Source organism: Carcharhinus amblyrhynchos, chromosome 14 (assembly GCF_965287045.1).
Source record: "Carcharhinus amblyrhynchos chromosome 14, sCarAmb.v2.hapA, whole genome shotgun sequence".
NCBI lineage: Eukaryota > Metazoa > Chordata > Chondrichthyes > Carcharhiniformes > Carcharhinidae > Carcharhinus > Carcharhinus amblyrhynchos.
The window spans coordinates 28,258,004-28,272,151 of record NC_137337.1 but is presented as its reverse complement, the minus strand read 5'-3'; the positions used below and the strand labels follow the sequence as shown (position 1 = coordinate 28,272,151).

Here is a 14,148-nt window from a genome sequence, read left to right as displayed (position 1 = left end):
CTAAGCTTTCTTCACGGCTCTATTCACTTAAGTGGCAACTTTTAGAGATCTGTGGATATGAACCCCAAGATCTCTGTTCTTCCATATTCCTCAGAACCCTGCTGTTGACCCTGTAATCCGCATTCAAGTTTGTCCTACCAAAATGAATCACCTTGCACTTATCAGGGTTAAACTCCGTCTGCCACTTTTTGGCCCAGCTCTGTATCCTATCAATATCTCTTTGCAGCCTACAAGAGCCTTCCATCTCATCCACCATTCCACCAATCTTGGTGTCATCAGCAAATTTACTAATCCACCCTCTTCCAAGTCATTGATAAAAATCACAAGTAGCAGAGGATCGAGCACTGATCCGTATAGTACACCGCTGGTAACTGGCCTCCAGTCTGAAAATTTTCCCCCCACCACCACCCTCTGTCTTCTATGAAACATGATGTGGAGATGCTGGTGTTGGACTGGGGTAAACACAATAAGATGCGTGCAAGTTTACTATCAAATAAATCGGTTGGACTTAAACCTGGTGTTGTCAGACTTCTTTCTAAGAGACAGCCAGTGACTTATTCAATCAACCAAATTTCCTTCTATCCCACACCTCCTTATCTTCTTCATGAGCCTATTATGGGGAATCTTATCAAACGCTTTACTAAAATCCATGTATACGACATCAACTGCTCTACCTTCGTCTACACACTTAGTTACCTCCTCAAAGAATTCAATTAAATTTGTGAGGCAAGACTTACCCCTCATGAAAATGTGCTGACTATCCTGGATTAAGCTGCATCTTTCCAAATGGTCATAAATCCTATCCCTCAGGACCCTTTCCATTAACTTACCAACCACCAAAGTAAGACTAACCGGCTTATAATTACTAGGGTCATTTCTATTTTCTTTCTTGAAGAGGAACAATATTCACCACTCTCCAGTCCTCTAGCACATAGGGTTATGTCAGGTTAATTCTGTAACTAAACTGACACTTGTTGCATGTTATTAAAGTGCCAATTTTTTTAGAACATATATTAAATGCCGCATTTTCTGGCTTATTCCAGGCTGCATCTGTGGAAGGAAAAGCAAAGCTAACATTTCAGGCGAATGATCTTTTAGAAATTCTGAAATCTAAAGCTCTCCCTCATTGCTACATTTCAATTTCTCCAGTGTCCCTCAATTTTCAGACTATTTAGCCAGCAGAAATTTGCCACAAGTAAATATTAGGAAGTCTGAAGCCATTCGCCATCATCTGTACAAACTCTGTACCTTTCCTTTGACTTGATTCCTTCACCAACAACAATTTTAAGGTTGAACCAGACTGACTCTATGATTTCCTGGCCACATCTCTGCACATTTCTCCCTCCATAATTGCCAGATGACTACTTTGACTCCGCTCCGCTCCTCTCCTGAAATTGTCACTATGCCTCTATTACCTCTAGATGTGACTAATCCAAAGCATTTTTGACCAGCCTGCTATGAAAACTTGTCACCCTAAACTCTGCTGCTCCTGCCATACTTTGTACTAAGGCTCATTCACCCATCACCCCTTTTCTGACTGACCCACATTGATATTAACATTTCCATCCTTGTTTTTAAATCTCTCCATGGCCACTCTCTGTAATCTCCCAGTCCTCTAATCAAGACATTTGTGTTCCAAGTCTAGCATCTCCACCATTGTCAACAATGCTTCACTAGCTAAGGTCCTAAGCATTCTGGAATTCTCTCCCTTAAATTACCTCTCTACCTTATAATGTGTTCTTTGACCAGGCTTTTGATTACACTATTTCCTTGCGAGTGTCAAATTTTGTTTGATAATACTCCTGTGAAACACCCTGCGCAGTTTACTATGTTAAGGATGTTATACAATACATGTTTTGTTGTGCAGTTCAAAAGCATTATGAAAAAATATTATACAAACTACATTTTAACATTATACTAAGAAACAATAAAATATTGTTTATTAGATTGATTTTTCAAATAGATTTGATAAATATCAAAATGCGACTTTAAAAAGACAATGATTAGTCTATTCCATAATTCTGTAACACATTAAATACTTAACACTAGAATTTAGAGAAGTAAATATTCATGACTTGCCATTGACTTTGAATCATGCAAGTAGTCGAAAAACAGACCTACCACAGGAAATAAGCTTCCATGCACTTTACAGACACTGCTTATTCCACTGCAATGTTTTTGATTTTTTTAACTTCATCTTCAGTCCATTTAAATTATTGTAATGACAAATGTAGCAAACTGCTTTTTTCTCTCAAAGAAGCCAGAAATGAAAATAGTATATTCGCTGAGAGAAACACATTCATTGAACAGTTAATTCCAAAAACAAATGTTCAGCCATTTTATTAAACTCTGATATGTGTTGTCTTTAAAATAAATTTTATGGTTGCAGTGTATAAGGAAGCTATATTGTTTATTACTGATTGCATTTTTTAAATAAAATTGCCATTTAATATGCTTGAAAAATAATATTGATATTACAATCCATTAAAATGCTCAATGTAGGAACTATGGCCTAAAGAAAATGAAAAATCTTTTTGCAGTTATAAATATTGTAATATTTCTTTGAAAATACATAACAGTATAAAAGTTACATTTTATAAAATGAAAAGTGTGAAATTTCACTCAAGCTGAATAATTTTATAGGAGTGAAACTCTTGCTCCATTTTGTATAGACATTTTGTGGAGATTGGAGAAGAAAAGCATTTGTAACTTTTCACGTATTAAACCCATGTCTTCAGCTTTTGATCAGCAAGCAAAACAACTTTATCCAATAATAGGGACCCTTGTGATGGGTTAATTCTGTAACTAAACTGAAACTTGTTACATGTTAAAGTGCCAATTTTTTTAGATCAACATATTAAATGTCACATTTTCTGGCTTATCCCATTTTTTCTTTTCAGCATGAGCTTTTGAAACATGACCTCCCAACATCAACCGAATGAACATTTGATTCTAGTCCTTAGTGCGTCACTTGATTAAAAACTGAAGTTAGGATTAAGACACAAACCCGATGATTGATTGGCCTGTAGTCCAGTGGAAGACAGTTTAAATATGGTCTCTTACAACTTTTTTTAAAAATCATTACAAGATGTGTAAAGGAATGGTTATTGAATATTCTTGGATTGCAATTGTTCTCAGTAGCCATCACTTTTTCTTTTTGTAGAAGAGGGTATATTGTAACATTTTGTTGTAGACTTCTGTTGTCCTGGACACTGTACAAATAAATGAAAACTTGAGAATGAATATGGTACAGTATTAACACTATGAACTCAACTTGTTTCTCTGACATCTAATTTAAAATCTAAAACACTATTGCAAATATTATACATTCTGTGCAACCATTTTAAAAATGTTAAGTAGCTTCTATTCTGGAGTGTCAAAACTGCCCATTCATTTCAATATTAGTTTGAAATTAATGCACTGTTTCCAAATTGCTATGCAAAACAGGTGTATTTAATCTAAATGAAACTTCTAATGAAATGATTTCCCTATTCGCATTTAATATCACAAATGATGAAAGACCACATACTCTTCAATTTGAAAGTATTTAAGTACCATTCTTGCTCTTATATCAACACATACCATGGGTAAGGAAAGCTATGCAACTCTGGAAATTGCAAGGGTATTTTTAAAGATTGGAAGAGATGATTATTTTTAAGTTTTTCAATAAGAAAGGAGCAACAAAGCAACAAGCTGCACTTCTATCACACCTTCAATAATGCAAAACATCGAAGAGGTGTGTTATCAAACAACAGTTAGCACAATTCAAAGCCCGGAAGGACAGGGGATTAAAAGATTTGTCAACAACATAGGATTTAAGGATTGTCTTCCTACGTGGAATTTGAAAACAAGGATGAGATTTTAAAACCATTGATGTACTGTGAGCCTTGAGCACAGGAGTAATGAGTGAGCTTTGGGAAGTTAAAGTAATGGATGAGCTCAAACTTAAATTACAAGGTTGAAAATCATAGAATAGACAAATCTGGAATTTACAAAGACTTGATGAGGCTTTCAGCAGAAAGGCAGTCATGATGATGTCAAGGTTGCAAATATCTGGTTCATCTTTAGACAGGAAGAGTAAGGCTAAGGAATGGAATTTTGGGTGAGGCATGAAGAGAAGAGCCTTGATCTTCCCAATACTTAACTGAAGGAAATTTCTGTCCTTTTAAAACTGGATTACAAGTAAGCCACCCGACAGAGGCAAGGAGGGATCAAGAGGGGTTCTGATGAAGTAGATTTGGGTGCCATCAAGGTATGTGTGGTATTATTTTCAGATTATATCATGAGGCGGAGCCTGGAGATGAGAAATAGGAAGGAACAAGAAGAGTGACTATTTCAGGTACTGTATGGCCAGGTCTTAAAATCAGTACCACACAGCTGGATGCCAGAGGGAAGCGTTGAAAGAGTGTTAAAGGCTGCAGTTAAGTTGAGAAGGATGAGAAAGGATAGTTTATGATAGTCAAATAGACTATTGTTTATTATTTTGGTAGAGACTGTTTTAATAGTGTTACATTTGCTATTCACTAGTTTGAACCCTTGCTGCTTGTCCTATTTTCACAGTTTGTTGTGTCTCAGTTGTACCTTTCCCATATCTTTAATTATTTTTGAGGTCCCTTCTTTCTTGCCTGCTTTCAAAGACAAGTTTGTCTTCTCCTGAGCCTTCAGTCCCCTGCTTCTTTTCTACAGTAGTTTTGGGGCTTGAATGTCTGCCTTGCACCTTGGTAATCAAAACTGAATAAGTTCTCAAACAAAACACTGAACAGTTTTAGAATGACATGCTCTGAATCGGCAGTACTATCCAGTATTTATTTTACTTGCTGCTTAGTGTCATGAAGTGTAAAATGCAGATCTCTTTTACCTTTATATTAGGTAACTACTTTGACACATTTCATACAAACACTTATTTATAAAACAAAATGCACCCGCCATTTACAGATTTAAAAAATGCAAAGCTGAAAAAATCAGATGCTGGAAATATGAAATATGATTGTGATAGATTTACACTCAACCCATGAAATTTATTTGTTCTCTTTACAAATGCTCTGTTTTTGAAGTAACTTCTGTTTTTATTACATGTTTTACCTGGTTGCCTCTAAGAAAGTAGTGGAATCCATGGGACAGAGTAGCTACAATACAATTAAAGTTGATACCATCCAGTAATTGGAACCAATGAGCACAGGGATAGATTATGATTTTTAGCAAGTAAACCTGACCGAACTGAGAACTTAAACTAAAAAAAATTTGCTGAGTAATCACTTAGATCAGGAAAAATAGAAAGCTTTTAAATTAATACCAAATGAAAAATAAGGAAATTTATGTCAAAAAGATAGTCTAATAAAGCAGACTGTGAAATCCTAAAAAAACGGTTCTACTTATTTTTGGGTCTGATTGTCAATCCACCAATACTGTGAAAACCGTTACTGATCTCCTTACCGTTTCTTTGTCAGCACTTTGGTATTGGGGATACACTCATATGCAAAAGAAAGTCTTTGCAAAAATTCAAGCATCATCTTTGCTCAAAAAATCTGCTAATTTTCCACCTGATTGTGCCCTATGTGAATGTATGCAACCTTATCTTGAGCAAATGGAAACATTTGTCAGAAATGCCACCAAAAGCAGCAGCAGCAGGCATACCAACAATGAGATGCCAATGTGATGGAGCTACAACATAAGACTACTTGTATGCTAAATAGCACAACCATCGGATCAAAGTTCTGCAATCTTGATACATTTGTGAATGGTGATGGACAACTAACAGGAGGGGACTCCACAAATATCCCCATCCCTGATGAAGTGGAAAAGACAAGGCTGTTGCATTTATAACCATCGTTACGCAGAAGTACTAAGTGGAAACCACAACTTACAGCTTCCTTCTGCAGGGGTCCACAAAATATAGAACAAATCTGATCGGGACAATTACTGCCATCTACTCTGTCATCAAAGCTATAGAAGATGGTGTTGTCAGTGCTATCAAGCAGCAGTTACTCAGCAATAATCTGCTTATCAATGCTCAGTTTGAGTTTCACCAAGGCCACTCAGGTCCAGACCTCATTACAACCTTTGTGCAAATATGGACAAAAGCAATGAATTCAAGAGGTGAGGCAAGAGTGACCATCTTCACATCAAATCAGCTTTTAACCAATTGCGGCATCAATGAACCCTGGCAAAATTGAAGTCACTTAGGACACTAATACTATCCTCACCGTAAGATGAGACTTTACCTTCATTAGAACTGTGTAGACAAAGGCACCTGTATCTACCCTGGACAGAAATGTCTGCAACACAGAGGTGAAGACAGGGTCAAGTCCAACAGCTGTGTCCTTTAGGACTTGTCCAACTTGGTCAGTGGTGGTACTATTCAGGTACTCTTGATAGTGGATGTTGATGTTCCCCAACCAGAGCATATTTAATACCTTTGCTTCCCTCAGTGCTTCTTATAAATGGTGTTTGACATGGAGTATACTGATTTGCCAACGTAATGGGAAACAGTAGTTGGTAATCATCAGGACATTGCTTTGGTCTTGAAAGATTGGCTATGATTATCCAAGTCATGTTCTTCCCTAGCAACCTCAGGGGGCAGTAAAAAAACAGTAACATCAGAGCCTGAATTTCCAGTGATCTATGCTGGTGTTCCTGCCTCAAATCACACAACCTTCGGCTCGTCCTTTCCCATCACCAAGGCTGTACATTAATCATTTTTGTCCTTTACAGAACTACATTGACTCCCCATACTACAGAAACTAAACCCCTTCACTGTCCCTCCAACTGTTGAACTGTTATATTTTATGTAATCGGAATGTCGGCAACACAATGGATGAAGAAAAGTAAAAGTCTTAATAACATGAATTACTTTCCTTCCATGTAATCAGTAACTGCAGGCCTACCTAAATAAGTACAATAAAAACCCTTAATACAATTAACATATAGATGACAAGTTCATTTGACTGGCTCACAACGCTTATGTTCTTAAGTGACATATTTAAAAGGCATCTCCCAAACATTCAATCCATCATTCTTGTAAGGCAAGCGCCATTAATAATGCACGATTATCAATCAAGATTCTTATCTTTATGCAAAAGTTAAACTATAGCCGGTATTTTGTGGTCCCAATAGTGGCAAACACAGACCACTGCCATTATTGAAAGTCAGAATAGTACCATAACTTCGGCACCAGAGACTGCGGTGCACATCAAGGAACATATGGTGATGACGTGCCGAGCTGCTTTGTAAAGTGATAATGACCTGTAATTTGACAATTTGGGCTGACTGTGCACAAGTTACACTCATTTTCATGGATTTTTTTTCCAAGAGCTGATATTAGCAGAAGTAGAGCCTGCTCAGAAGGGCATCCACCATTAGCAAGACACCAGCAGCAGCATGCTGATGAATTTACTAGTCACGTTGGATGTCTTTTTTTTTGTCCATAATTTTAAACTTTCACTGTAATTTGCAACAAAAAACATCACTTGTTTAAAATCTTGAGGTTTTCTGTTGCAAGTGTGTTGTTTGACAAAGGCTTTATTCTATTTTTTACCTTAAATATCTTAAAGTCATGGAAACCAATTCTACTCAGATTTACGTTTCAGTGAAGGGATGCAGTCAGCTATTTTTTTTACACCAATTTAAAAAACTCCACTAGTGCCGAGGAGTAGGACCTATAAAGACAATTTTTAAAAAAAGTATTTCTCCTTGTCAGCAGCAGAAGTGTTTTAGGAAAATTAGCACTCTAAGAAGCAAAATATAAAGCAGAATGGCCTATTTGTTCACAGATTGATATGTTTAAAAGAAAGCAGTTTCTATTTTCCAAAATCATGACTGAAAAGTTATCTTCAGATGTTTTAAAATGCTCACATTAAAACTTTTAAAGCAAAATTAAGCATAGTAACATTGCGTGTCATGTGACAAGCCAGTAGCCTGCATTAAAATTAACACAACATATTTCAATCTGGATTTTTGTTCTCAAGTCAGGTAGTAGGAGTTTAAAAATCTGGCTTGAACTGCCTACCTCAGTAGAATAGACAGATTTACACTTGGGGGCAGGGATGCAAGAAAGAGTTTGGCTTTCCAACCCCAGACACTGATCAGAAGCAGCCCAAGGCGCTGCCATGGTGTGCTGTTAAAAGGCCCACATTGTTCTCTGGGACTTTGTCCTCATCATTTTGTTAAATATTAGGGCCTCTAGCTCTCATCCCTTGTATCCCCACCACTCCTTGTACCCTATCCATGGCAACCATGCCGCCTATCCAATGGTTCCTCATATCCTCCAAGTCAATTCATGATCCCATCACTTTTATGGCCCCTTATTTTTCCCATCCCAACTGAATGCCAATTCATCCATCAGCCTTTTGCACTTACACACTCCACATCAACTCAGCCACCATCGGCAGACCTGAGGAGCCACGCTGAGATGAAGAAATGTTCTAAGTATCTATTACAAACTTTATTAAAACAAAACAATCATTCATGAAAACCCATACAGGACATTTAAATCACCTCAGTATTTAATCCTGTATTAAAGCTATTCATAAACCCATATCAAAGACAGCCTGAAATTCATAACACCGCCACCATGGGTCACTGATTTTTGATATGCTAGTTTGTGATTTTCTCCTTCCTCATTGCTTCACACATCCATCTGAGTATCTGCATCACATTACTATCCATTCTTTGTCCCTGACTTCTTAATGTTGCCCACATTTCTGCACTAAAAACATGGTCATTCTCACAATTATCTTGTAGATTCTTCCATTCAGTAAGTGGTGGAGAGGCTTAAGAAACCAAATGGCCTATCTGCATTCCTAATTTGTATACATGTTGATATTTGTCATTTCCTGATCTGCAGCTACCTCTTCAATCTTTGTTTTTGGGTTATCTTTATTTATAAACTGATTAAAATATTGGCTCCATCTCTCAACGTCATTTTCTTTCACTAATATTACTCTACCTCCTTAATTGGATGTATATTTCCCAATCTCTTGTTAATCTATCTCAAGTAGCTGCTGTTCCAGAAGTTTGATTTTGTCTCTCTTTGGTACTTAGTCTTTCATAGATTTCTTCCATGGCAAAGGAGATCAAACTGGGTTTTTTTTTTTGCATACTTTTTTGTATTCCCTTTTGCCTTTTTGTACTGTTCTTTGTCTTCTTTGAGACTGTTTCCATCTCATATTGTACTGCACTTTTTCATTCCACCATCAAGTTTCTTTTCCGGGTCTTTTGCTCCCTGATGATCTTTCACACACTTCACCAGTTTTCCTAATCAAGCCTGCCGCCAGGTTCCACCAGTCTTCCATGGTCTGTCAAGATTTCTTCTATTTCTCTTACCTGTTTCTCCGATTTCCTTTTCTCATTAGAGGATCTTCAAGCTTCCACTTGTTGCAATTCTATCTCTTGTCTCTTTTGTATTGTTGGTCTTTTGCAATCGGTTGTACCATCAGCACTTGTGATGGGTGGCCAATGCCTCACTTGGAAAGATTATGCAGTTCTTTGCTTCCTATGCAACTTCTTCCCTGAACATGCTGTAATCCAACTGTTTTTTGTCTACCACTATTATAGGTTATAAGGTGGTTTCTGTATTTTTTAGTACTATGTGTTTCATATACCAGTCAGTATGACAATGACAAGCAAACTACTACTTGGTTCCTTCTTAATTTGCTTCACCAAAAGCCTGACTCCATGGACTACCATCCTACTCCTTTGCTTCCCACATGTCCATTAGGTAACGTGCCACCACTAGCCTGTCACTGCTTAGTATTATTTATAAAACATAGCTTTTTGAAACAAATTAATGAATCTAAAACAAAGCAGAACAAAACCCAAAGAATTATGGGGTGATATTGCATTATTTGATGGAGGATCTTTGTATCTTTATTTAATGGCAGAATGTGCAGAAGGAACATTTGAAATAAATGGGTTTAGAATGACAGCTTGGGCAATATGATCATTGTAAATCAAATGAGTATCTGAAGCAGAATACATTCATTAATAAGTATCTGTTAACACCATTAAATTATGCGCAAGGTAGAAGGGATGATAAGTGGAGATGGCTATACTGTGAGCTTAATAAAGGATACTGAAACAAAACACAGCTTTTACCACTACCTTCTTTTCAGAAAGCACTTTGTGTTAATGGTGTAGTAAGAATTATAAATCCTAAATTTTGTACATCCTTTCTCTACCCATGTTTGAAGAGTGGGAGTTTTGGGTGGGGTTGCAGTAGGAAAGAGGCTTTTTTGAATTGTTCTAGACAGTTTCCATACAGCTCCAGACTAGGAGAGGGTGTGGAGATTCATGCTCTACTACTGAGAGATGGGTCTGAATTTGTTTTTTATAAAATATTGTTTGCTCTTTTCTCTGGCTTTAAATATTTCAGATTCCAAGGCCTATTATGGACTTGCACCTCCTGTTTAAACAAATCAAATTGTCAAAGGTGCATTCAAAGTGTGTTAAGTGTTTTAAGTTTGTGGTTTGTAAAAGTGTTTGAAGTGTTTAAAAATATTTTAAATTATAATAAAACACTCATCTGCCTAATGATTTTTGGCTTATTACTTGAGGCACAAGTATGTTCGAGTAGGGTAAATAAGATTTGAGTCAAATTCATAACACAAATATTGGTGTGGGAGAATAATAGAGCAGGGGAAAGCAGGAACTCTATCAGATAATATTCACCTGAACCTTGTGGGGACCTGTGTTATGGTGAATTGTATAACTAGGGCTGTAGAGATAGGTCTAAACTAAACAGTGCAGGTGAGATATCAAGTGAGGGAAGATGCAGTAAATTAAAGAGAGATAATAAATAAATGTTTTCATTGTCACAAGCAGGCTTACATTAACACTGCAATGATGTTACTGTGAAAATCCCCTTGTCGCCACACTCCAGCTTCTGCTCGGGTACACCGAGGGAGAACTTAGCATAGCCGATGCAGCTAACCAGTACATCTTTCAGACTGTGGGAGGAAACCAGAGCATCTGAGGAAAGCCATGCAGACATGGGGAGAAGGTGCAGCCTCCACAAAGACAATGACCCAAGCCAGGAACTGAACCCAGGTCCCTGGCAGTGAGGCATCAGTGCTAACCACTATGCCACCCACAAGAACAAGGCAACAGAGCAAGGTAGCATAAGGGAATTCATAATCTGAGAGAGGCAGGAAGGACAGAGCGTACAAATTTAAGAGTGTGTCAGCAGATAAGGTTGTGAAAATAATAAAAAGACAGAATTAAAGACACATCTGACTGCACGGTGTATTTGCAACAAGGTAGATGAACTGATGGCACAAATGGAAATAAACAGGTATAATCTAATTGCCATTACAGAGTACAGGGTGCAGAGTGACCCAAGGCTGGAAACTGGATTTCTATCGTACTCAACATTTAGGGAGGACAGGCAAAAAGAAGGGGTAGTACTGTTATAAAGAACGAGATCAGCACATTAGTGAGAAAGGATCTCAGATTGGAAATCAAGACACAGAATCAGTTTGGCTAAGGGACAACAAACATTGGTAAAATTTGTTTATAAGCCCTCAAATAATTGTAGTAATGTAGAGCACAGTAAAAATCAGGAAACTAGAGATACACATAACATGGGTAATACCGTAATCTTGGGGACTTCGATTTACATAAGAACTAAGAACAAGAATAGGAGTCGGCCATCTGGCCTCTTGAGTCTGCTGCGCCATTTAAATTTCAATATTCAGCAATGGAGAACTAAAACTGATAAGAAAAAGAGAAAATAGAATATGAAAGAACTAGTGAGAAACATAAAAATGGACTGTAAAAGCTTCTATAGGTAACTTGAAAGAAAAAGATTAATGAAGACAAATGTGGGCCCACTACAGGCAGACATGAAAACTAACAAATGGAGAATAAGGAAATGTGAGAGAAACTAAGCAAATAATATGGGTGAAATCCTACCAGAGAATGGCTTGTGTTACTTCCAACATGAAAAACGGAGTGATTCCTGCCAATGGCATTAGCATGATTTCGGAGCAAATTTTATTCCTCATTAGTAATAATTTTTATGCCCACGAGAATCACACTGCATCTGTGGCATTTTTCCTTTGATTTACCTGCCTTGCAACAAGTTAACCACTGCAATCACTCCATATAAATGACTTGTTCCAGAATGACTACAAGGAATGGCAGCCAAGAAGTCTGCACCTCACTTTTCAGAGGGAGTCCTAACCAGATTGCTGGATGGAGTGAGTGGAACAGAGGCAGGACACACACTATTTCTGCTCTAGCAGAAGGTCTTTCAGCAGTCACCACCCTCGCCTGGGATACAACGGTAGCCCTGGTGAGTGCAAATGCACTCTAGAAAACGATGTGACAGTAGTGTCAGAAGAAGATGAATTTCTTCACTTAAGCAGGGTAGGCAAACCACTCCAGGGTCCCATCAAGACCTCCCTAGCACCTAAAACTTCATCTGTCACCCAGCCATCATGGGGGGTTACCAACACCAGGACCCTCCTTCCCCTCACAATCACCATACTCCCATAGTAGCTGCTATGTTCCTCACACTCCAGCTCCCACTCAAGTCTCACTCCTGCCACACCTCATCACAATCTCACGACTCCCACCTACCTGCTCCCTATCTGTCATTGCAAGACAAACTCAACCACAAAAAACGTCAGCAGGTGCAGCCAGCTGAAGTCATGCCCAAACTCAGATCCCTCATGCATTTCAAGAAGTAAGCCCTCAAGCTGGCCTGGGAGGATGAAGAGCATGCCAGCACAGCTGGTGAAGTGGGGGTGGCAACAAATGTGACAGCCCTCAGGACATGCTGTTATTCCTCGAGTCCAAAGTAAGTAATCAATGCTCCCTCCGTATCCCCTGTAATACACTGATGCCACTCCCTTCTCTTGCAGGCTGATCAGTTGATCAGGCTGAACCATCTTCATGCCCCTGGACCCACCAGACATGAGCAACTCTGAGGGAGACTTCTCCAACATGGAAGATTTAACAGCTGGCACCTGTACCTGGCAGCACCACAGATACTCGCACCTCAGTGCAATCACTAAGTAGACAGGCTTCTGGGTCACTCACTGGTCAGCACTTCACAACTGAAAATCCACAGCAGGCAGAGGCAAGGATGTCCCAGGGAACTAGCACTCAAAGAGACACTGGAAGTGACGATTCTGCTGAACCCCTTGAGAATGATGTGCTCCTGGGTGTGGTGATCCTAACGCTACTGGAGCTGCAAAGGCAGAGTTGTGAATATCAGGAAGCGAAGACTGCAAAGCCGACTGGAGGAGTCCCATCACCTTGTGTATGAGGAGATACTGCCATCACTCCAGTAGTGAGGCTAATGCTGCAAGGGTGAAAACCTTGATGCAAGACATGCACTCCATGACAGGAGATGTCCACACCATGGCTCAGCTCATGACCTTCATGTCTGGGGGTATAAACTCCATGGTGCAGGGCTTCAACTGCATGATGCAAACACTGGTGGGAATTCACAAGTGTCAGCACCAGAGGATGGCAGGACTCCTCAATCTCACTCCAGCTGCATTTCTATCCCATGGAGCACAGGAACCCAAAATGAAAAGGATCAGCAGGAGTACAGCTCAGGGCCCCTAGGCTACTCCAGTCCATTGGATCCCTGATCCCCTGTGAGCAACACATCTCCAGAGTCAAACATCCGTGCTGCCTGAAAGTAGGCTTGGATCCTTCAGTTCATCTCAGGCATGGAAGTTAGCAGGCCACCTCAACCTTATCTATGGATCTTGGGGATACATCAGGACATAGTGTGAGGCTGAGGAAGATGAAGAAATAGTAGCACAGGTGAATATTGGCATGTATAGCTAGGCCACCAGTGTATTGAATGTTTGTCATTAAAATTCACTTTGTTCACCCAGAGCCTTCATCCTGTCTGCTCACGCCACCAAGGTTGGGGAACCATGCACTCACCTCATCCCTGTGGAGTGTGAGAATGGCAGTGTTATTTCCTCCCAAATTGGAAATGCAGTAAAGAGGCACTGCTGTGGCAGGATCCCTTTCCAACCCCATCCATGGAAGAGTGAACCTCCTGGCCCCCTCCATCTTATTTAATGTCTAATACAGTTCTCCAGTGATCACAAGACCAAGGGCTGTCAAGATGCTACCAGGATGCCCAGGCCAGCTGTAAGATGGATGTGAACACCAGTACCCCTGATA

The 14,148-nt window shown here is 39.1% G+C and overlaps 1 protein-coding gene across 1 annotated transcript in view; it reads right to left on the bottom strand.

The window, feature by feature from the left end:
• Positions 1-1,988: 1,988 nt before the first annotated feature.
• mok (MOK protein kinase) overlaps positions 1,989-14,148 on the bottom strand; it is a 94,665-nt gene continuing 82,505 nt past the window's right edge. Inside the window, exon 12 of the mRNA XM_080202492.1 lies at positions 1,989-3,212. Within this exon, the coding sequence (XP_080058618.1) occupies positions 3,135-3,212 (78 nt within the window). The 3' untranslated portion in view covers positions 1,989-3,134. The remainder of the gene's footprint in view (positions 3,213-14,148) is intronic.